The sequence below is a fragment of the Oryzias melastigma genome, linkage group LG9, assembly GCF_002922805.2.
Source record: "Oryzias melastigma strain HK-1 linkage group LG9, ASM292280v2, whole genome shotgun sequence".
Lineage (NCBI taxonomy): Eukaryota > Metazoa > Chordata > Actinopteri > Beloniformes > Adrianichthyidae > Oryzias > Oryzias melastigma.
Genome location: NC_050520.1, coordinates 29,909,309 through 29,932,859, shown reverse-complemented (window position 1 = coordinate 29,932,859; position 23,551 = coordinate 29,909,309). Strand labels below are relative to the sequence as shown.

General features: G+C 41.1%; 1 protein-coding gene across 2 annotated transcripts; it reads right to left on the bottom strand.

The window, feature by feature from the left end:
- Positions 1-6,476: 6,476 nt before the first annotated feature.
- Positions 6,477-22,986, bottom strand: mxd1 (MAX dimerization protein 1). 2 transcript variants are annotated; one of them, XM_024274619.2, is made up of 6 exons: positions 21,762-22,986; positions 21,060-21,168; positions 14,519-14,548; positions 10,732-10,846; positions 10,400-10,559; positions 6,477-9,289 (listed from the first exon to the last, which is right to left on the bottom strand). In XM_024274619.2, exons 1-6 carry the CDS (start codon positions 21,826-21,828, stop codon positions 9,096-9,098), a joined length of 675 nt encoding a protein of 224 aa, XP_024130387.1. In that variant the 5' UTR covers positions 21,829-22,986; the 3' UTR covers positions 6,477-9,095. The 2 variants fall into 2 exon arrangements, with proteins under 2 accessions (XP_024130387.1, XP_024130386.1); XM_024274618.2 differs by having other exon boundaries at positions 6,477-9,292; positions 21,762-22,685.
- Positions 22,987-23,551: the final 565 nt, after the last annotated feature.

The window sequence follows — 23,551 nt, the reverse complement described above, 5'->3', positions numbered from 1 at the left end:
GCGAAGAAGGACAAACATGGGGATCTGCAGGCTAAAGGTAAAAAATATCCTTACTAAAAGGAAACGAAATTAGAGGATCGGAGAGAGTTTACATGAAAACAGGGAAGAAGCAGCTGAAACCACAGAGAAGAGGCATCTTAAGAAACGATCTGTGTCATAGAAATGAGCTGTGAATCTGACTGCCCTCACAAAATCCAGAGAAACCTTACAAACAAACCAGATTGTTTCTATGAGGCCCTCATAAACATCCTCCAGGCTGATGCAGAAAAGAGGAATAGATGTGGTTAATGTGTAAAAAGATCCAAAAGAGGGCGCTGTTTCACCAGGAGAAACTCAGTTGGCCTGCAGGATTTGTGCATGAAGCTAGGGAGATAAATTATCACCTTCAAATATATATATACATGTACAAAATCCAGAATATTTAAATAATTATCTTTGAGAGATACAAAAAAACAATCCAGAAACGACGAACCATCTCTGGAGGACTTGAAGAGAGCTGGAGTACGGGCTCATTGGTATGAATTTTTTCACCCTGATGAGAGAGTGCCAAGTTATTCATAGATGATGGTTTGTGATGGAGCATAAGCTGAGGATCAAAGAGCTCTGCTGTCAGGCCTTGGTTTGCTGCTCTGCTCCTGGGATTCATGAAGTCTTCTTATGATTATTTCAACTCTGGAGGAATAAAATTCTCCATCATTTGTCTCTGAAGCATTGCTTTGAACCTCTGCAGTGTTTTGACATCTAATTTCATTTATAACGTGAAAAAAAAATGAAAATCCCTTTTAATATGTGCTTTATACTAGTAAACAATGTATCTTTATGAATATGACAGCAAACTATTAAAGTGTTTGTCGGTAGATAAAATAAAAGAAAAATTAGGGCTGTGGGCTTTAACGGGTTAACGCACGCGATTAATAAAAAATAATTAACGTGTTAATATGTATTAACGCAATTAATCAAAGAAGCAGTCCGCTTTAACTCAGCGGTTCAGGCTTCCATGCCATACGTTAAAAACATTTGACTGGTGAAGTTAGTTTTAGGTTGGACATTCGACAGACATTCACTCTGTTCATATTTAGGGACCGTCAACAAATGACAGAATGTTTCTTCAATAGCTCTTAAAGTATTGCACCAAATCAAACCAAAACCCTTTAGAATAATAAAACAGATTAAGAACTATCTATAACAACAGTTTACATTAGCTTTTTTCTAATTTTAGTCAATTTTTTAGTGTAAATATTCACATTTTTTACAATAGCTTTTAGGTTTTTAGACCAAATCAATTTCAACTAGTAGAACAGATTAGGAACTATCTAATACAGCAGTTTACATTAGCTTTTGATGCTTTTTCCAATTTTAGTCAATTTTTTAGTGTAAATTTTCGCATTTTTCTTCAATAGCTTTCATGTTATTTGGCCAAATCAGTCCAAATCACTTTAGAATAATATATCTGACAAAGAACTATCTATAAACTGCTGTTATGGATAGTTCTTAGTCAATTCTACTATTCTAAAGTGATTTATTGACAGCACTAATTAAGAAAAAATGTTCTAAATTTAGATTTTCGTGTGTGATTTTATGTTGTGATTATTTGCAAATAATAAGTGAATATGAACAAATTTATAGTGATTAATCGCGATTCATTTTTTCCAGGTTTGCGATTAATTAGTTAATTTTTTTAATCGATTCCTGGCCCTAAAAAATATATATATTCTAGTACGCAAATTTAAGCAAAAAAGATAAAAATAATAATTTAAAAAGGTTTAAATTTGAGAAAACAAATGATTTAAATGATCTTCAAATATTAGGACTGCATGTCTTTCCTTTAAAAGACTGAAATAGATCCACTTAACCGGTGTAAACCACCACGGCAGCTTTTTGTAACATTTCATGGCTTCCAGTGACTCTCAAATCCTGGATCTCCATGGGAGCACCGAATCAAAATGCTCTCCACCAGCCCTGCTGCTTTGAAACGGCTCTCTTTTGGGTGCTTTGATATGCCAGGTGTTACTCGCGAGCGTTCAGTGAGGGGGCAGTGAGAAGAGCCTCGCCACTCTGCTCCTGGCAGCTCGGCTCCCGAGCTTTTGTTCTGTCTTCAGCTCGCTTTAAGTGATGCTTGCGCTCGCTTCGCTCTGGCCTCCTCGCCGCCCTCCCTCCCTCCCTCACACAGAGATCTCCATCTGTCCGCACAGACTCGCACATACTCACGCTCCAATCTTCATCCCTTGATCTAATCCATCAGCTGTGATGGGAGACGATCGTGTCACTCAGATCTCAGAGTCGTGCTGCAGCAGGCTGGCGGTGGTGAAATCAGAGGAAGCTGGGATGAAGTTGGGCAGTTTGGAGGGAAATTTGCTTCAGAGTGTAATTTACAGCGTGCAGGACAGTGAGTGTTTACATGCTGGTGTGGGGTCAGGGATATGTGAAGGGCTAAACATCCAGCAGCAAGAAAACTTCAAGAAAATATCACACAAATACACTCTGCATTTGTTATCTTCATGTTTGTATGAGAAAACAAAACGCTAAACCATCACACAGAGATGATGAATCAGACCCAACACATGCGTTCATGCTGGACAGCCTGGTTTGCGTGTAAGTCACGCTGTTTATGATGGGATGGACTTTTCATTTCAATTATTTCTCAACCTCATTCATTCTGCAAAAGTGGAGATGTCAGATGCTTTCCAGTGTTATGATCAGGTAGACATAATCCAAAGAGAAACAGTAATAAAAAATTGAAGCTACTAGCAGGGTTGTACACCTCGCAGGTGCTACCCGCCCTCCCCCCATTACCCCATTTTTATCTGCCCCCGCTGGCTGAGCGGCTGCTATAGGCCCACCCTAAATTCTTTTAAAACCTTTGTTCTTTTTTAGAAAATTCAAGATGGCAGCCTCTTCCTGAGGTCAAAGGTCAACAAATCTTCTGTTCTTTTAAAAGGCTTAACATAGCAGTACATGGGTGAAATTTTGTGAAAATCACTCAAATAAAACTTTTGTTTTTCTATATAGACCCTTTTCACATGACATCACACAAAATGGCGACTGTACAGAGTGCAGGACACATATAAATAAATATCACAAAAAAACTTCTGACTAAACATGATTAGCAGCTAAACTTGAAGTTGTTTTTTGAATGACTTAAGGCATAATCCACGTTGCGTGATCAAAATGTTGGTGGGTGGAGCCAGGGCAGGAGGAGAAGATCATTTAATGCTCCTCTCTGATGACTTGACGTCTGTACGTGAATAATCCCTGAAGTCTTCACTCTTTTTTCTGACAGGATTGGTTTTGTGAGGCCTTTTGTGCTGCTTGTACTGTACAGGCGTGTCACGGGGGCGTGGTCTTTGTGTTAAGTTTCTAAACGCGCCTCGCTGTGAGTGTGTGTTGATGATGAGTCAGGGTGGGGCAGAGAGGTGAAGGTCAAAGTAAACTGGGCGTCCAGGTCCCAGATAAGCTGCTGGATTTGACTAATCTAGCCAATGAGGACATAGAGAGGTGGGTCAGTAAGGCTGTGACCCTGACACAAAGCTAACGCACACACACTTGCACAACGTTTTTTTTGCCGTGCAGAGCACAGGTTATGTCAACACGGTGGGGCAGAAGCGGCCGGTGCTGGGCTCAGGCTAAGCTGCGTTCTGATGCCTGGCTCCAGTTTCATGAGCTGAGAACATGTGAAGGATGTCTTTTGGCGAATGCTTTTTTTACTGCAGGAAGGGATTTAGGGATTAGATGGAAAGAGACGACCCAACTGCACCCACTGCAAATCAGTTTCCAGAAAAAAATACATAAAAAAAATGTGCTCCTTATAAAATTATTAATTTTTATTTATTTATTATCATTTTAAGTATTATTTAATATAAAAGCAGTTACTCATTAAAAATTAAAACTTCAAATACCTTCAAATTTCAAAGGTTTGTGTCATAATCAAAAAATATAAATTTTGTTTTATAAATTCTCGTCATTCCAGGTCCTAAATCAGGAGTTTGTAACCTGCGGCTCCAGAGCCACATGTGACTCTTTTACCCCTCCATTGAGGTTAAAGAAAGTGAAATGTGTTTCATTTTAAAAATAGCCTATTATCTCTGACTATGAGCCACATTAATCCAAACAAAACAGTCAAACCTTATTCAAGTCATTCACAAACATTTGAAAAATAGTACGTATCACTCCACCAGGCTCCTGACTACATTACCCACAATGCTCCAACAATCCATGAAGAGTAACAACTTCATAGTCATACTAAAAACCTTTTGACAGAGCGCCTTTAGCCACCAAACTTGAGGTCAGTGAGCACAATGAGAATGCACACACCGAATTATAAAGCGGATGTTTCAAGGGTTTGAATTGTTCCACATGGTACAAAAAATAACAACATAAAACTTGAATGACAACAGCCAGACACGGTAGTGGCAGTAGGATGGTCTGGGCGGTTGACACTATATGAGAACTGGACTGAGTGACCCCCCTAATTCAAATCCCAGCTGGGTCATTTCGAGGTGGGGTTTGCATGTTCTCCCGATGCATGCGTGGGTTTTATCCGGGTACTTCCTCACAGTCTATAAACACGCTTTATGGATTGATTGATTACTTTAACTTCTCCCTAGGAGTGACTGCAAGGGCGTGTGACTTTGTGGCCCTGCGACAGGCTGGTGACCTGTCAAGGGTATACCCCGCCTTCAGCCAACGGACGCCACATTAGGCATCCCTTTGATCTCGAAAAGAAAACGAATGGATGGAAAATGAAATGTTAAAAATGAAACACAAGAAGAACTGTAAATGTAGGTGGGCCTCACGGATTGGATGAGGATGTTAGTCCATTTTAACTAAAGATTGTTTGGCATAATCCGATACTGTATCTGTACTAAGCAGATAGAAGTCAAAGGTTTCCTGTTTGCTATTTTGGTCCATTCTCCCATGCAGATCTTCTCGAGAGTTGTGATGTTTGGGGCTGTTGCTCGGCAACACAGACTTCTTCTATTGAAATGAGGTCAAGAGTCTGGTTGGGCCACTCCAAAACTTTGAAATGATTTTTATGTAACCTCTAATTTGTGTTTGATGATGTGTTTGAGGTTGTTGACATGCCAGAAGATCCAGACAAGTTTCTTTCTCAAAGCTTTCACTGATGAAAGGAAGTTTTTGGCTCTATTTGTTTTTTTTTTTTTTTTTTTTCTTTTTATATGGATCTGTTGTTTTGTCCAGGAAAACAGCCCCAAAGCATGATGCTTCCACCCCCATGCTTCACAGTGGGCATGATGTTGACACAGCGAGTGGTGTTCATACCAAAGAGATCTATTTTGGTCTCTTCTGAAAACCTACAATTACATTTAACAACAATGTGATTCTTTTTTTTCACATTCTGTCTCATGCTGGGGAAGTGTGAGATATACATGTTTCTTTGTAAACATATACTGTAAATCTCACACTAAACATCAACAGAATTTAAGGATGTAAACTGCATCTTGGACAAACGCATTTTATCTAAAAGCACACCAGCGTGACCACCTCTGCAAAAAGCAGAGGTGTTGTTTTGATTTCCTTAAACGTGAAGGTTTTTTCTGACAGAATGCCAAGGAGGAAAGACATCCGAGATAAGAAGCTGCTGTTGCCCATTCAATCTGAGACGGTTAAATATTAAACAATCTTTACATGATTTGAACATTGAATCAGTTTGATCAGATTTGAATTGTTCCCTCAGAAGTGAAACTCATTGGTGAGTTTTAAACTAGAATTTGTACTATATCTGTCAGTGATCAACATGAGGATGTAAATCAGAGCAGGTGAATTCCACGTGGGCGAGCGTTCAGGAATTGTCTCGGTGCTGACTCACCGGCCTCACGAGACGCGTCTGGGAGATTTGTTGACAAAAGATTTGGCACGACAAAAATGTATTGCAATACTTAAGAGCAGTTTAAGGGGGGTGCCAAGGGTGGAGCAGAGTTTCAGTTGGGCAAAGAATGAAGCAGTCCAAATAAGAAAATTAAGAAAAAAACAGAAGTGACCATATTTGGAAGAGAGGATCAAGCAGAACCGGTATTCCTAAAGCCTGACGAGACAAGAAAGGTTTCATTTTGTTGTATTGACATTTTAATTTGAATTAATTTTCAATAAATTACATCTACTTGTTTTTAGGATTTGTATGTTTGGGGCTGTTTTTTCCTTTAGTTGAGTCAAAAACGGGATTCTCTGTAACACCACAAAGAGGGCAGATAATAGATAGCTGTTGGCTTGCTTTATCTGGAAAGACGAAGAATGCTTCTCTGTGTACCCATCCTCCTCCTCCTCATTCTCCTTCATCTACCTTGGCTTCGATCGCTGCTCATGCAGCAGCACTTGGACGGCTGTGATCACACAAATCTGGAGTTTGAGTGTTCCGATCGACTCCCTCTTCATCTGGTGTTCATAGCCCCCTCATTACATCTCCATTAATGTGTCAGTATTTTATATTTATATAGAATGAAAGAAGGGTCACGACAAGGTTGTAGGTCAGTAAACAAGGGTTTCAAACAGTTTATTCTTTTAAGATCACTGGCAAATATAAATCGCTGCCCAACATTTCATTGTGAAAGGGATTTTTCAAATCCCCACATTTAAAGTGATTTAAATAGAAGTCCAAATTCTTTCCATCTTAAAAAGTAAGTGCAGAAAAAATCACCTTATTTATCAGAAAAACAGACGTTTGACCTTTCTGATGTTCAAGGCGGCAGGTGATGAAGATGTTCGTGGAGACACCAGCGTGTCAGAGTGTTTCTTGGGTGTAACGCAGGAAAGCACCATACCTGAGACCGCCACGATGAAAAGGAATGACCACGGCCATACATTTGGATAAACGTCACTTGCTTCAGTCAGATCATACTTTAGAGTCTGTTTTTAAGGCATTTTTTTTTTTTTTTTTTAGCCACGCAGGGACGACATGTGCGAAAAGGATTAAAGACGCACACGTTTCCCCCCCTTGACAATGAAAGCTGTAGCTTAAACAACTGGTCTGACTGTAGTCTTGTTCTTCAAGATATTCCACGCCTGCTTTTCAGGGCAGGCGCCGAAAGCACCAGGAAGGAGTGGTGGTTGCAGCTGCAGAGCAATAGGTGCACGTGACCCTCTAACATATCTACATCTACTGAGCATGCTCTCTGGTGTGCACCGTGGAGGCCAGCGCGGCGTGTGGAGGAGGGAGTCGTGCTTGGCAAACAGGAAATGCACGCGCACATACAGGTAGATCGGCAGAAGGCAGAGAGAACGCGTATGGGTTAAAACGAGAAAAAGACATCAATGCTTAAACCAAAAAAACATTTTTTTGTGTTTTTCATTCTGCTAGTAAACAAACAGAAATATAGCCTTAGAATTATTTAAAGCCACCCACCCTCCACCACCCTGATGATTTCTCTCTGAAGACGGTGGAAATTAAAAGAACGCACACATGCACGCCGGGACAGATGGCACACCTGCCCACTCACACCACCCCACATTTTTTTCTCCCTGCAATCGGGGCTACACAGTTCCTACATCTGAAAAGATAAAAATAAGCAGCATGCCACACTCAAACAGCAAACAATCCCATAGCAGTTCCTCTAACGTCGCTCCTTCTTTTCCCTTTCTTTTGGCACCGTGCTGCTACTCTAGAGAGGTTTACATTCATGCACCTCTGGTCCTCTCCTCGCCTGAACCGCACCGAGAGGGGGGAAAAAAAAAAAAAAAAAAACACTGCGAGAGAACTGCTAGAACCCACCACGACATAAAACATTTCCTAGGAGCACTGTGCCGAATTCAACAGCTGCAGGGGCACAAGAGACACCTCTAAATATTCTACCAAGTGACTTGGCTGTGCAAACAAACGACATATAAGAACCTCTGATAAACCTCACAAGAACAAAAGCTATGTCTAAATATATTTTCATAGAGATTTTTTTCTATAGTATTTCTAATAAATACGTTCTCCGATAGACAGATATTTCTGAAATTATTTACATTAAAAGGTGTGCATTTCTGCAGAAACAATAAATAGCTGAGAAGGCAAAAGAGAAAAGGTGTTGCTGTCGACGTTTAGTGCTTTTGTAGAACACGCAGTCGGGCCTCGCTCTGTACATTCAAGGCCAGTTGTTCTGCTTCAGGGTGGCTCGCCTACTCTCAAGCTCAACTCTCCATTCATAAATAATTGGCAGGAACTTTTTTTTTCTTGTTGTAAAAATAACGCTATCGATCCCAACTCTTCCCCGTGGAATGTGTCGGAGCCTCTGGGCTCTCCCTGCGGACGGGTTTTCCCCGTCCTGTCCGTCAAACCCGCTCGTTGGGGCAGTGAAGTGAAAGAAACGCGCCAGCACCTGGGGTTAAGCTGGTGTTGGAAACGAGTGGAGCACACTGAAGGAGATGCTGAGGAGACGCCACGATCATCAGAGAGAGACTAATGCTAAGCCCCACCCACTCCGACCCCACAATCTCATGCTGCACAAGGTTTGTGTTTGCTTTCTCTCTCTTCATGGCAGGTGTGGACGGGACATAGATGCGGTCATCCTGGATGGTCAAAGTCCCGAGTGCTGAAAAAAGGGTATTGCTGCTGGCTCTCGCGGTGTACCGCCACGTTTCACAAACATTCACTCGATGCCGTGGCGCCGCTGGAGAGACGCAGTCTAAGTGCAAGAAAGCGTGAAGAGGCTTGACTGGTGAGCAGGGCGGCAGCCGAGACCCCGCACCACACCGTCACGCCTTCGAGAGGTCATTGGACAACTAGGAGTAATGAAGTGGTGTGTGTGTGTGTGTGTGTGAAGGTGAAATCTCTAAGTGCTTCTTCCCATGGCTCTTGAGGCGTAGAAACAGAGGCAGTGGGACATTGTGTGGTAACATTCTCTGTTGCTGAAGGACGGAGCGCTGGAGTGTCTTTTCGATCCCACTAGTTTGATTGGCGCTGTGGGGAGCGTGTGACGCCCTTAAGACCGCCCGCTGATGAAGTACCGGATCAAAGGCGGCGCAGTCCAGAAGGAAGTGCGGGACGAGGAAGCCCGCGGAGGCCTGGATGGAGATGGAGGGGAGACCGAGGGGACAGCTTTGGGTATGGGAGCTGCTGATGGGAGCGAGGTGGGCGGTGTTTCAGTGAGTAGTGCTGTTTATAGGCTGCAGCTCAGCTGCTTGGCCTTCTCCTGAGAGTCCTGCAGGCGCTGCAGGCTGGCGCTGGAGTAGCCCTCGTCGCTGCAGCTGCTGCGCAGGCTGCTGCGCTCGTCCCCTGAGTCACTGACGCTGCTGGTGCTCCATTCCAGGTCGCCCAGCAGGTAGTCTGTCCCCTCCACATCCACATCCAGGTCTTCTGTTGGGACAAACAAACATTATTGTTATGTTTGGAACTATAAAACAGTCGGCTGTCATCAATTTTTACTGTATTTAGAGATAAAAACAAAGTCAGATGAACAAAACGACCACCTGGATGATCTCATTTTTTAAGAACTTCCTTAGAAAAAAACTGGTAGGTAGCAGGCCTGAGGGACAAACACCCAGATGGGATGAGGCATGCGGCAAATCTCTTGCGCAAGGCGTATCTCCATGCTGCTTTTCAAAATAAACTGCTGTCTGAACTGCTCACCTGGATGCCTTTCGGCATGCCTGCAGTGGTTTTGCCAATTGAGCAAATCTGTGGCTACGTCTTTAGACTTTTTCAAAGAGATGACTAATGACACAACTCATGAATTTTTGGGGCTTTCTGGGAAATGACCAAGACTCCAATGTGAGGCATGTGTGGCTTTTTTCTTCCTCAACAATCAGGCGGTGTGACAGTGACTCTACCCCTCCCACACATCAGGCTAACGTAAAAAATTCCTGACGAAGGAGAAGTTTCCTCTTCATTTTGACTGGAATTACCGACTTATTCACTCTGAACTTTAACATTAATCCAATTTATGGGGTGGGGTCATATAAATTTGGTTCCTCCCATTTCTTTTCTGGCAATTAATCAAACTCTATTTGACTATCATTTAAATGTATTCTATGTGTTTGTTTTGTATGTATAAGTGCAAATACTATTAATAGGAGTAGGTATGTCAAGAAGAATTAATTTATTTTTTTCTCATTTTAATCAGCTTATAAAATAATATATTAAATAGATTTGATACATCAGAGCCACATGGATACATGGATTTGTTATTAATTTTTTCCTTAGCTTTTATAGCTTTGAATTTTTGCTTGAAACAATTTTATCGACTAATTGAATAAATATATGTCTAAAATGTAATTAAAATCAACAATTTCACTCATGTAAATGATAATTTGCACCACTATTGGTGTCAGAAGTATTAATGTAAGCAGTTTTTGTCTCATTGGTTTTAGGTTTCCCTTCATATTTTTCCAACATCTCGTCTTCAGTCTGAACAAGGTTCAGTCTTTTTCTCTTTAAGGACCGTTTGGAGCTGTGAGGATTCACCTTGGTCCGAGTCGGACTTGTCGGATGACCGGGTGGAGCCGGTGCTGTCCATGCGGGTCCTCTCCACCCCCAGCTGCTCCAGACGCCGCCTCAGGTGTCTCCGCTCCCGCTGTAGCTGATCTAAGGTGTGCTGAGCTTTCCTATCGCCCTCCTCCAACCTCTGCGGAAAAAAACAACTCAGCAAAGCTGCTGCTGCCGCCGCCTGCGTGCACGAGTCCACATCCACACCAGCTTATCAGAGACATTTCAGTCACTCAAACACAGTTTTGCCCACACCCAGAAGAGCTGTTGATAAATGCCCTCTCCCCGCTGCTTTGCACACAAACACTCACCTTGATATGATCTTTGGCCTTCATCAGCAGGCTCAGGGTGGTGTGCCTGTTAGCATCTGGTCCCAAAGGAACGAGGGACTTTAGGCGCTCTAAGCACAGCCGTAAATGTGCCCGCCTGGAAAGAAAGAAAAAGTGATTAAAAAAAGATAAGGGCCTCTGGAAAAACAAATACAACCAGATACATTTGTAAAGAAAAGAATAGTCCCACAGTCTCAGCTCCAACACTCTCTGGGTTAAAGTTGTGCTTAAACACTAAACATTAAAGAAACACTAGATGTGTTTATTTCATCTAAACGTCCAGCTCTGAACACGTTTGTCATTGTTACTCACAAATTACTCAACACTTCCAATTAGACATTTACTGGATGACCACCTTTTTGAATGGTCACCATGACAACACAAAGAGTGATATATGCTCATCTGATGCTGGTGCAGTTTGGATAAAATGGGGATCGAACCAACTCCACCTGGAGGCACTTGAAAAGCAACAAAATGCCACGTTTCCTCTTTTGGCGAGAACTACGAAGCGTTACAGGAAAGAAGAGCTTCCTTGCCAAACTAGTAAATCGGCACAAAAGATCTAAAGATAGTTTGGATTTACTTTGTTTTCACACACATGGCAGAGTCACTGCTCAGTGAGATTGTGTGAAAGTGTCCACTTCTCACTTTTGAGTAAAAAAAAAAAAATCTTTTTTTTTCAAGCAAACAGAATGTACTGAAAGCCTGAGGTCATGTGACCAAATTCCTAATGTAAACCGTCTCACACACACATTTACATTTTCCTTTGCTCTGTGCTTCCTGTTGCTCCTCTCCTGTTGCTAAGGTCTGGTGGGTGTTGGTAACCATTTGACCCTGTTGTTACACAACACACACCTCCAGCCTCCAGGAGTGTGCACTCGCCTGCATGTTTGCGTTAGTCTGAACGAGTGGGCGTGTGTGCGTCAGACTCCTCCTGATATTCGCTTCTGCTTCTTTTTGATTTTGTTTCAATTGTGAAAAATGAGCTCCTCGTTTCCCGGTCGCTGCAAATATTACCAATTAGAGCGTCACTTCCGGGAGAAGTTATTCAAATCTCATTGAGGGGTCTTTGTCTGATCGGACTGTGGGCAGACGATGCTCAAATCAGCCTTATGGGCACCTACGCTTCTGCACGCACACACACGTAGGACAGTTTTTAGCAACTGAAACCCAGTGCCTGCGTCTCAGCTGACTCAAGTCCAAAGGGCATGCAGCCTGTCATTACATAACATGGAAATGCCCTTGTCCGTGTTGTTCTGACATAATACGAGATCAGCAGGGCAAGCTACTGTTTGTTTAACAACACTTAGGAGAAGCAGAGCCATCAGACAGTGCAGGTCACATGGTTGTGAGACACAGAGGGGTCTGCCCAGAGCGCTCAGTGCCATGTCAGCAACAGGTTATCTGGGTTTTTTGTGTCAATAGGCGAGCGTGTTTCCAAGCTACACACCTGTGCACTTTCCGCCTCAGGTCAGAACCTGGTTTGACACTGAATGTGCAGGTTGCATTTCTAGGGAATCACAACTGAGAGTCGTGGTGGTGTTTTCAAGTGAAACACAGAACTGCTTCAAAACACTTTGGATCAGCAGCACAGCTTTGCCTTTAATAAATTAGCTCGCCATCCGTGTTCTCACCCTTTGACCCCCTCAAAGTGAGCGGCCGCAGCCAGCACGGAGAAACTTGAGTGCAAAGTAAGTGGTGCTTGGCGTCGGGTTACGTGGAAGTGAACTGGCCTCATATGCAGACCTGCCCTGGTTTCTATATGCAACCACAGCAGAAAAGCAAGATGGGAATTAAGGGGATTTCACAGAACCAGTTCTACCAGATAAGACATGGCACTTGTGTCATCCACTTCTCTCTTTCTATTTCACTTCATTTTAATTTTACAGCCAAAAAAAAACTTGAAAAGGAATTCCAGTTACGGACACTCCTGCCACCATCTTTCATCACTTACAATCAACGCTTTGTACATTGATTCCTGCCATAGTTTTAAATAGAAACTAGTCCACACACATTGTTTCTCCACTTAGATCATATTATCTCCCCAAATGTATCAGTTCTGCAAAAATTATTTCAAACAAGTCGAAGGAGAGCCGCAGTCAGCTGATAGGAAGACGGCACCTCGCTGCTTCAGTCATAAGATTTGCGGTGAACAAACTCCGACTTAGTTAAAAAGAAATCCACTGAAGCACTTTACAGTTCAGTTTTATTTCTTTAAGTGATTCCTTAAGTGTCATTTGCGGTTTCACAAAGTCATAAACTTAGCAGTAAATGGGTGAACATTCTTTCAGTTTTGGGAACGCAAAATCACTGAAAATCAGAACGTCTGGGTCTTGAAGTATTTACAATATGATAACCAATGCCCAATCGGAGATGACCAGGTGATTCATTTCTGAGAAATCTGATTTATTGTTTGTTGTGGTGGTCACCAAACCAAATAAACTAGCAGTCTTATTGCAATGAGCCATAGACTTTCAGAGCAGAGGCTAAATGTAAAAACAGAATATCGACAATAAGCCTGCACATTAAATCAAAAATGTATCGACATCACGATATTAGCAAAAATCGCAATAAATGGTTATCTTAAATGTTTAGACGGATGCATAGACGGGGCAACCATTGTGGGTTTTTTTTAAATTCCACATTAACTGAATCTGTCCTTAGTTGCCGTTCATATTAGCTGTTGGCCACCAGAAAAAAAAAAAGACTATTAGTCTTTGCCGTGTTTTCCCAAAATACAAGTTCTCACCTGAGGTAAATTTCAGTATAATTTGAGTTGATGTTGATTTAAATATAAATAAAAGTGCTGCAGTAAAATGGAAATGATACATTAGCTGTTTTTTGTTGTATTGCTACGTGTTCATGTATTGCAATTCATATTGTCATGGCATTATTGATTAACATCAAAAATTGCAAATTTTCCTCATATCATGCAGCTCTAGTTTGTATTCTTTTAAGACAAAAGGCAATATTTAAATAAATATTAAAATGTACTAGAATTAAGTGAATTTAACACTCAAAAAACATCACTCAGCTAAACAAACCAGGCTGGCGATTTGACCAACCAAAAAAGAAAGAAACCTCTTTGACTCCCTAGTATAAATTTATACAACTTGCTGTCAAAACTGAATCGGATCTAAAGCTACACACAGATCTTTAGTTTAGTCTCACGGGGTTCTCCGTTTCTAACGTCCACATACTGGATCGATACACAGTGATAAATAAACGGGGGCTCAGATTGCATGAACATTGGCTTATTCAGCCATTTAGACTCTTTCAGTCAGTTTGTTGTCCTTGTCAGATGCGTCTGCATGGTTTTTGCTTCGTGGTGCCGCTAACTCCATTGTTCCAAAGCACCAACATGGGTGACAAGAGGAAATATTCTGCCATTTACTGAGAATTCAGTATAAATACATATGATGTGTTTTATTTTTCAAACTTTTTGTGGCTTTCAGAGGGTTTTTAACTTGTAGCAGTTTAAATAGAAGAAATGAAAAAACTAAGATTCAATTCTAATGACGTTGAGTTGAATTCATCTACATGAATAACTCTGAGAGCTAAATGTAATGATTTTGTTCTTTGGTTCTCTTTTTCCGCCTTGGTTTTAATTCTGGACAACGCTTTCAGCACAGTGACTCAAAATGAGTTGTAAGATGAATTTCCCTGATGCAAAATGTAGTTTACAGTCCGAATTATTCTGGAGGCGTTAGCTGAGACTGCGGACCAACGCAGACATACAAACACACAGATAAGGAGGTTTCCCACACACCTGTTCTTCTCCATTTCATTGTGCGTAGACCTGCAGAAAAAGAAGGACAAAAAGAAAAAGGAAAATCTTATTTAAATATCCGAGCAGGAAAAACAGAACCAATGATTAAACAAGGTTAGATTCTCCTTCTTATGTGCCTGACTGCAGGGGCGCCGGCAGCGGCTGTGTGGGAGTACATGCAGACATAACAGCTGACGAAATGAGATTGTGGGTAAAAATGAAGGAAATTCTGGGTATTTTGTTGCCCTGAGGCCTGGAGGATGCAGGGGGGAGGCTTTTTGTGAGGAGCACTTTTTGCACACAGACACATGATGAAGCCAGGGGGAGGGGAGAAGTGGGGTAAACATAGTAACAGTAACTAGAAACACAAGACAGTACTATGCCCCGCCATTCTGGCTGATTATCCATTATACATGCAGTCCAGAACAGAGTGGGGGTGGAGGAGTAAACGGTCAAGGTAAGATGAGAGATGGAGGTGTGTTGAGGCCAGTGGCGCACACACATTCTGGTTTAAATGGCTATCCGTCTCGGAGCATTGCATCAACTTACACCCCTGCTCTAACAAACAACAGTTTATACCGTCTCACTCCACTTCCTTAGAGGCCCTCAAAGATTTCACCTCGTTTGACCCAGTCAGGACTTGGGATACTCAAAAGGAACGTTGAGAACTGGAGCGAATGAGTATGACATCACCCACAGACAATGGTTTAATTCCAGCTCCAACAAAATAAACCCAATTAAGTTGCCATATTTTCCTGATATGGAAGCGGCCATGTTGGAACCAGTCGTTGTTAGTAAGCAGTGATTGGTCAAAGTTGGTCTGACTCAACATTTCTATAATAATCACTCTAGCCAATCAGGAGTGAGCTTGTTGGAAGTCCACACCCCTTCCACTGAATGCAAAAACAAACATTTCAAACAATTGTGGGGACCAGCAGGAGACATCTGATTGGCTAGTTTATAACTTGAATAGCTTGGGATGAAGAAAAAATAGCCTGAAACAAAATTAGGATCAACAACAACTTGTTAAAAAAAGAGATATCAGAGCACGGATGGTCATTCTGACAAACGAAATGACTGAGTAATAGCTTTTTATTTCTCAATAAAAGTCTATGGGGTTTTGGCTTCAGCGGGTAGTTTCTGTTTGGAACACAAGGGGGAGAAGTCACTCAGTCAGGTTCTCCTATAAAGTCAATGGTCATTAACAGAAACAGGTCCTAACAAGGCAACAGGAAGTACAGGCAGACACTCATAGCCCTTCTGAAGTCATGCAGACAGAAGCAAAAACAAGGTCAAGGATAGATTTTAGAGGAAATGCGTTGGTGACCTCTGGGGAAAGGGGTTAAGCATGGGGCGGATGGGGAGGAGGAGGAGAAGAAGAAGATCCCCTTCGGATTCTTGATCTCCTCCACCTCCACCTGACTCCCCTACTTCCCCCACTCCAGGTCCAAAAATAGACTACACTTTCAGCAACTCTAGACCTTTCACAGCCACCGTCTCGACATGGGAAACAAGACTTGGATGCCACATTTAGAATCTTCTTCTATAGACGTTAGGTCAGCGAAAACATTTCAAAAGGGTTTTCTTGCATCACTGTATCTAATGATTTAGAAAGATCTGAGCCAATTTTCTACTAGTGGTGGTGAAGCGTCACCAGGATGACTGTCGTGCGGCTGAATGGCTATCGTCGTGTTTCAGCCAATCACTGGGGGTGCTCCCTTTCACTCTTGGCCCTTTGCAGTCAGAGTGCATTCCTGCACAGGGCAAACAGCCTCTGGTGACATAACAGCGCTGGCAGGAAAGCTTCTGACTATCTGCCCCTCTACAGTATGTTTTACCCCTTTGATGCTCAGGAGCAACTGAGGCGAATTCATACACGGCAATAAAAACAAATGCATGACAGTGTTCTAAAGCCAGACTGAGGACGCTCATGTCTATTAGTCTTGACTTTCTCTTTAATCAACCTTATTGTTTTTGATTCAAGGTTGGGGTTAACCCTAAACAGCCCGGTCAATTGAGCCTGTAATGGAAAAGCTCACCTAAGGCCCTTTTTAAGAAACCTGTCATAATCTAGAATAAATGTGAGTTTATATGCATGACTATTTAGTGAAAAATTCGCTTATTCTTAAAGACCCACTCTGATGAAAATCGTATTTTAGGTGTTTTTAACATGTTCTTATTAAAAATGTTCTCATAATTATAAAAAATGAAGCTTAAAATTGCATTTCTGGATATTTCTTTATTCTTTATTCATGGCGAATCAGACAAAAAAAAAAGAGGTTGTAAAAAGTTTGTAGCTGTGACATAGAAGCTCCAAGGCACAAGCTCCCTGATCTGCTCACTCTACAGCTCAGCTGGAGGGCTCCAATATTTCTCGACATTTTTGTTGCACCTCTGTAAGCTAGCGGGAAAGAAGATAAACAGATGGATGACGGGAAGTAGGGGCAGGCTAACTTCATGCCAACAGTCACTGTTGGATGCGGTTTTACAATAAAAAGATGGTCAGAGTGGGACTTTAAAAAATCTTGATTTCGTATATCATTTATTATCTTTACTACTTGTATTTCTTTGCCTAATTGTTTATCATAGAAAATGAAAAAGACTTTCGTCTGTTCTTAGATCTAAGCAGAGAATTGAAAGCAGGGAAATCAGGGAATTGCAGAGCCATGATTCATTGCTGTACTTGTTCTTCAGCGAGACTGCAGGAGCCTCACCCCACGGAGCTCTATAAACCTGAACAACGAGTGTGATGAGCTCCGCGACTTGATTTGCCCGAACAACGAGGGTGACAGGATCTCTGTGACCTTCCTGAGACACTTTCCGGGTGCAGACACCGGTTTGGGATTGAGGTGTACCCGTAACGGCTAAAGCTGATGTTCTCGACCGACTGCCAGCCAGAAAGAAGCGAGCCGGGGAAGCACAGAAGGATGGAGGAGGTGAGAAGAGAGGAGAAGAAGTGTCAACGCAGTATAAAAAGAGAGATGAGGGGGAGGGAAGAGTCTTTACTATGGACACAAACGCACGTGTACGCAAGAGGAGCACGCGACTCCCTTCCTCCAAGATTTGAACATTCGCTTCAGGAGTGGAGCAGAAAACTGACGGGGGATGGAGCTGGAGGGCTGACATAAACACAAGCTCTTGACCTACATTTGCCAAAAATTTACAGCGCGGCAAAAAATAGATCCTTCATGATTAGTTAATGGTATCTATTAACCCCTTCAGTAGCAACGCTGGTGCTAAAACATGAAGCACCACGGTGTTAAGGAACGTCACATCGCTGCAGCTGAGCAGCAGATCTTCAGAGAAAACAAAACTCAAAGTGGATGCTTCTTCCTTCACTCTGCAGGCCTAAAAAATGTAAGGCAGCTCGGCGTGTTAAGACGTGACCTGCAGCTGAGCTGCACGGGCCCCTGACAGCTTGGTCACAGAGGAACAGCAAACAGTGCTGCTGGTCACAGAGCTGTCAGTCACAGCTGACGCACAACAAATATTTGATTTAAAGAGAAGAGCCTCGCACGCACTCATCCAGAAACCAGATCAGCATCTTTCAGTTCTGCTTCGAAAAGATTTGAAAAAATGCAAAGAAAATTAAAAGCTTCAGATGGATTATTTTAATTCTTTAAAATTCTATAGGAAACATTTGTAAACGACATGCTTGATATGGAATTTGAGCTTAGACTCTTTTCTGTGACAGACCAGTTTAGCTCCGGTGACTTAACAACAGAGCGGTGCTTTTCAGGAGTGCCACTTGTTTGTACATTATGTACTAACTCGACAGTAATCCACACACTCTATACGTCCTCCTGGTCAGGATTGTTGATCAGAACTGAGGAAAATACCAGTTCTGTAGGCTGAAACAAAAATGTGCTCGGACGCGATTGATTTATTCAGATTATGGGCTCCGACTGCCTTTGTGTCGATGGAAAGGATCGGTTCTGGCATGACGGGCTTTGTCGCTGAAAAGTGTCCGGCGGTCACCTTGACTGACCCAGTTTGTGGAGCCGAGAGGCCGTTCACCTAAAAGCCAAAGGGGAGTTTGCTGCTGTCAGTCAGGCTCTCTGCAGAACACCACGTAAAGTCTAAACATACTCCTCACCCGGACACACACACTGTTGTGAGGGCAGCTTTTTGTCTAGTTCTATAATATTCAACATAAACAAATGTTTTCATAAGAACAATTTGAATGTGTTTCCATTTCCAATTCTATTTAAATTATTATTTTTTTTATTTAATATACATGTTGATGATGTTTTTATCCAGTAAGGTTCTCTAAATGTGCGTTCCTGTTTTCCCCAACAGTTTGACCTCATTGTTCCTCACTGCAAAGCCGGAATGAGGAAAGCAGGTATTAACAAAACGACTGACGGTTGACAGTGAAGGCAGAATAGGGACAGGTATCTGTAAGAATAAAGTTTATGTCTGGAAAGTTGTGATATTATGACCTATGCCACTTCTTAAACTTCTTCTGTGTAGTCACAACCTAATCAACGCCTCACCACAGCATTTCAGTCATACTGACATGGAGATTTAGACTATTGCAAAACACTGACTTTTTTAAAACGTTTTTCTTTTAACTTTTGTTTTTCTAGAAATTACCCTCGTGAGTCATTTTCTGTAAGTTAAACCGTCAAACAAAGTATTTCCTTAGATTCCTGATGCCGTTATGATGAAATCTCTCCGTCGGAGTAAGAAACGTTGCTCAGTTAGTCTTTTAGATTGATCAATGGCATCCGTGGGAAGACAAGCTGTTTCTTAAAGACCCACTCTGATAAAAAAAAAAACACATTTTGGTGTTTTTAACATGTTCTTGTGGCATGTTCCTGATGATGAAGGAAAAATATTGTAAAAATTCAGATTAAAATTGCACTTGTGAGTATGACTTTGTTTAATATTGGTGAATTTTGAGCAAACGAAAAAAATAAATACGTCTGGTCAAAAAAAAAGCTTGTAGGTGCCTCCATTTGGCAGATGAATAGATCCATGAACTTCTCCGAGCTGGCAACTGGATCAAAACAGCACGCCTAGATAGCTCCAATATTGCTCGTCTTTTTTTGTTGCATTGGTAATGTTAAATTGGCAGTGTGGGGAGCTGCAAGCTAGCGGAAGAGAGTGTAAACGAATGGATTACAGGAAGTAGGGGTGGGCTTACTCCGTGCCACAACTTTGAGACAAATTTCTAATGAACTGCTGCCGCTCTGCAAAAACTATGTCCTGGAAAACAACACAAGTTTTTGGATTTTGGAAAAAAAACAGCATAATCATAATTAAAAGAGCACTGGGAATATTTTTATGATAGATTAAAAGATGATTGGAGCATCAATATTCATAACAAGCTATTTCTTCAACATTAACTTGAATATACAGACCTGGAGGGTAATATATTTCTACATTTTACCCAATATTGTCCAATAAAAACCCCAATTTGAACTTATCTGGGTCTATTAAGCTATTAGAAAGGATGAAGAATTTTTTAATAGAAACTGAAGGAGGATCAAATTTTCTCTTAGATGAAATACTAGTAAATTAGTTTGCAAAACACATTTAAGTGCAGCAGGCCTGTCGTCAGAGGAAATGTACTAAAGCTGCCAAACAGAAGGAAAAAAAAGGGTGGCAGCAGAACACACACACACACACACAAAAAAACAAAAAAAACAATGACGTCTACAAATTCATGGCAGCAGACTTCCACTGAGGGGACACTCAAGAGGAGCTCCAACATGAACACAGGAAGTGCTCCCAAAATAAAACGCAACAGAAGGAGGAAATGAGGCCAAAACTATGAGTTAAAACAAATGGGTGATGGCAAGAACCAAGAGGACAGCAATCTGTGATGGTGATGGAAACCTTAGATATATTATTATGCTAATATTACACAATAATGGCTTCTTAATACAAAACAGAACATTTTATCACATTGAAAAATAAGTAGGAAGTGTTTTTTATTACCTAAGAAAGGTTTGAAAAAAAATATATTTAAATTTTAGGAAAATTTTACAGTGACATAGCTATATTAGACTCATGAAAATAGCCTTTATCACATACAAAGATGGCGTATGACACTAAACAAACATGGAAAGCATCAAAATCCCAATGAACTGGTCATGTTAGGAAACTGACAATTTTTATTTTATTTTTTTTAATGATAAATTCCAAGGGGATATTTTTGGTTGTTTTTTATCGAGGTGTTTGGACACTTTTGGAGTATGATAACATGCATAATACAAATGAAGATCCTGTTCTGTTCTAGATGAGGAAATATTCAAAGTACTGTGTTTGCATGTGTCCCAAGAACAAGAATATTCTGGTTGGAAATGTTTCTATGACAGTCAGGGGGAATTTTATTTAAACAACTGTTTCCCCAGCCAGGGAAAAGCCTTTTTCCTATCTTTTGACTACATTTCCAGTTTAGTCTTTTATGTTTTTTCCCCGCTGATCTATCGTTACGTTTTCTCTCCACAAAATAGGTTTGTGTTCAAGTAAGAGATTGAATTTTTTTTTTTTAAACAATGACTCTCGTCACATGATTTCAAATGTTTTTTACCTGCTACTTGTGTTTTTCTTGCTTTTGCTTTTCCTTTTCAAGCTTTCCCTCTCTCGGCTGCTGCTGCTGCTGCTGAAGGGTGGCATGGAGGCATAGCCATGCTCAGCTTCTGCAAGCAAACAAACAAACACAGTGGATCACATGTCTTCATATCTGGTGATGGAAAATACTGCAACAGTTAGGGTCATGCCAGAAGGCTGCAAGGTGTGCATCTGTGCTCGACTCTTTCATTATTAAAAAAAATGTTTAAGAGCATGCTTGCATTTAAATGATTTCATGCAGTATTTTCACACAGTGCCCCCCCTCCCCTCACATCCACCCCCACCCCAACAGCCTGGACAATGATGTCATCCTAAACTGGAATAAACCCCACAAGCAAACCACAACATAAGGAAAGGAGGAGCTTTCCTGCAAACACCATCTTCCTGCATCTGATTTCTTCCATTTATTCCCACCCAAATCGTTAGAATTTTTAAATGCATGTTTACGTGAAGCTGCATGCCCTTACATGTGGAGAAAACAAATAAACCCCTGCAACGATGATTATCTGAGCCGGTAACTCCGTGTACTAAGAATTAAAGTGCTTAAAGGACGCTTTGAAATCACGTGAACCGATTGATCATGTGTGCAAACACAGTCTTTGTAATGCTCAGAGGGGGGGAAGCTGTCACAAAGCACATAATGTAAATATGCTTTATTTACCTCGTTCCCTGCGTTCCAGATACTCGGCTGCTTCGATCAACATCTGCACCATTCCGATCGCCGCCATTTTCAACAATAACTGGGATATTATAACAATCCGATGAGGGATTCCGTGACTGTACACAGCGTTCCTCCTCACGTCCTACCTCTGCCTCTCCAGCACCTCAGCTGCTGTGATGCTCCGTCCGTTTTTCGTTTTTAAAAGGCGGCGTGAAACGTTAGAGGGCTGATCTGCTGGCTATCAGCAGGAGTTAAAGGTCCCAGATTTTTTTTTTTTTTTTTAATTTGGTTAAGAGCTAATGTTGGTGTCTGTCTAAAAGCTGTTTGAGTAGCTAGCTAATCAAAGCTAAAGTAAGCCTTTTCCCGACTAAATAAATTAATTACTTAATAAAGGTTGCTTCTTTTCTATTTTAATTTGACTAATTTAGACGTTTTTGGCGAAAAATCCAGTGGTGTCAATAAACAAATGCTGATTGGCTAGCAAAAAAGACAAAAACAGGTTCGCTGACGTTAGGAATGAAAAAGTTCCAAAAAAGAAAGTTCTTGAAAGCTTCGTTTTTATAAAGAAACCGAGAAATAAATTAGCCAGTTGAACTGTCACAAACTTAAATGATGTGACAGCGATAGAAAAAAATTAAAAAATAAATAAAAATGTATATTAAGCTCGTACCGACGATTCTCCTCAATTTTATCGGTTTGCGGCTAGCTTACTGCTGGTTTATCGCTCGTGACACGCCACGCGCTTCGTCTGACACGCAGATAACGACTGACATCAGTTTAAGAACAACGACAGTTTATCAAAGTGCTTCCAAATACTGGCTGGTTGATGTAGACAACAGCAACACACTGTACTCTCTACGAAGCCTCTCTGTACTCTTCCGTGATTGGACACAACAGGATAAAGTTCGAGCTCCTATTGGTCCGTTGAGCCATCAATCATTTAAAGGGGCGGGGAGTGTCTCTGCAACTGAGGAACTGCTTCGACATCGCAAAGGAGACCTGGGTTAGCAGCATCTCAAAAATTGTGATTGGATATTCTTTGAAACGCTTGTTAGCTATTGGGCTACTAAAGCTGACAAACTAAAGCGATAGCTCCCTTTTTTGAGCAGAAATCCCCTTCTGCTACGCTGCATCGTGGTGTTGCGCTATGATTGGCTCCTACAGTTTCACTTCCTTTATTTTTCCTTCCTTTATTGGTTATGGACACGTGTGACATCACATAGCCACACCCCCTCACAGCAATGTGCCAAATTAACGAAACTGTACAAAAATTATTTCCTTTAAAGTTGATTAAATGAGCAATCTTTGATTTTTTTTATTATTATTTAAATCAAATTTATTAACTAAAACATACAAATACAGCTAAAAAAACAGTTTAGACAAAACAAGAATTAATTGAACTATGTACATAGATGACACTTGAATAGCTATTTATGCATGTTTCTTCCAAAATCTATAAGAAACCACATATTTACCTATCATATTATTCTTTTTTGAGTATTATTTTTAGTTAGGCAAGTTATAAATTTAGTATCATTCAAATCTAAAAACCTGCTGCTCAATATTTAAACACTGAGACGTCCTATAAAAATACAACTTGACTACTTTACCTTTTAGTCAAATGTAGACATGGTGTAACTAATAAAACATGGCCTAAACAACAATGAGTTAAACAAAATAAAATTCAACAACAATTTTTGGACTATTTTTAATCTAAAGAAGATTCAAGACACTTTAGCTTTGCTGTTTGTGAATAAAACTTTTTTCCATCACATTTACTTACAGTCTTA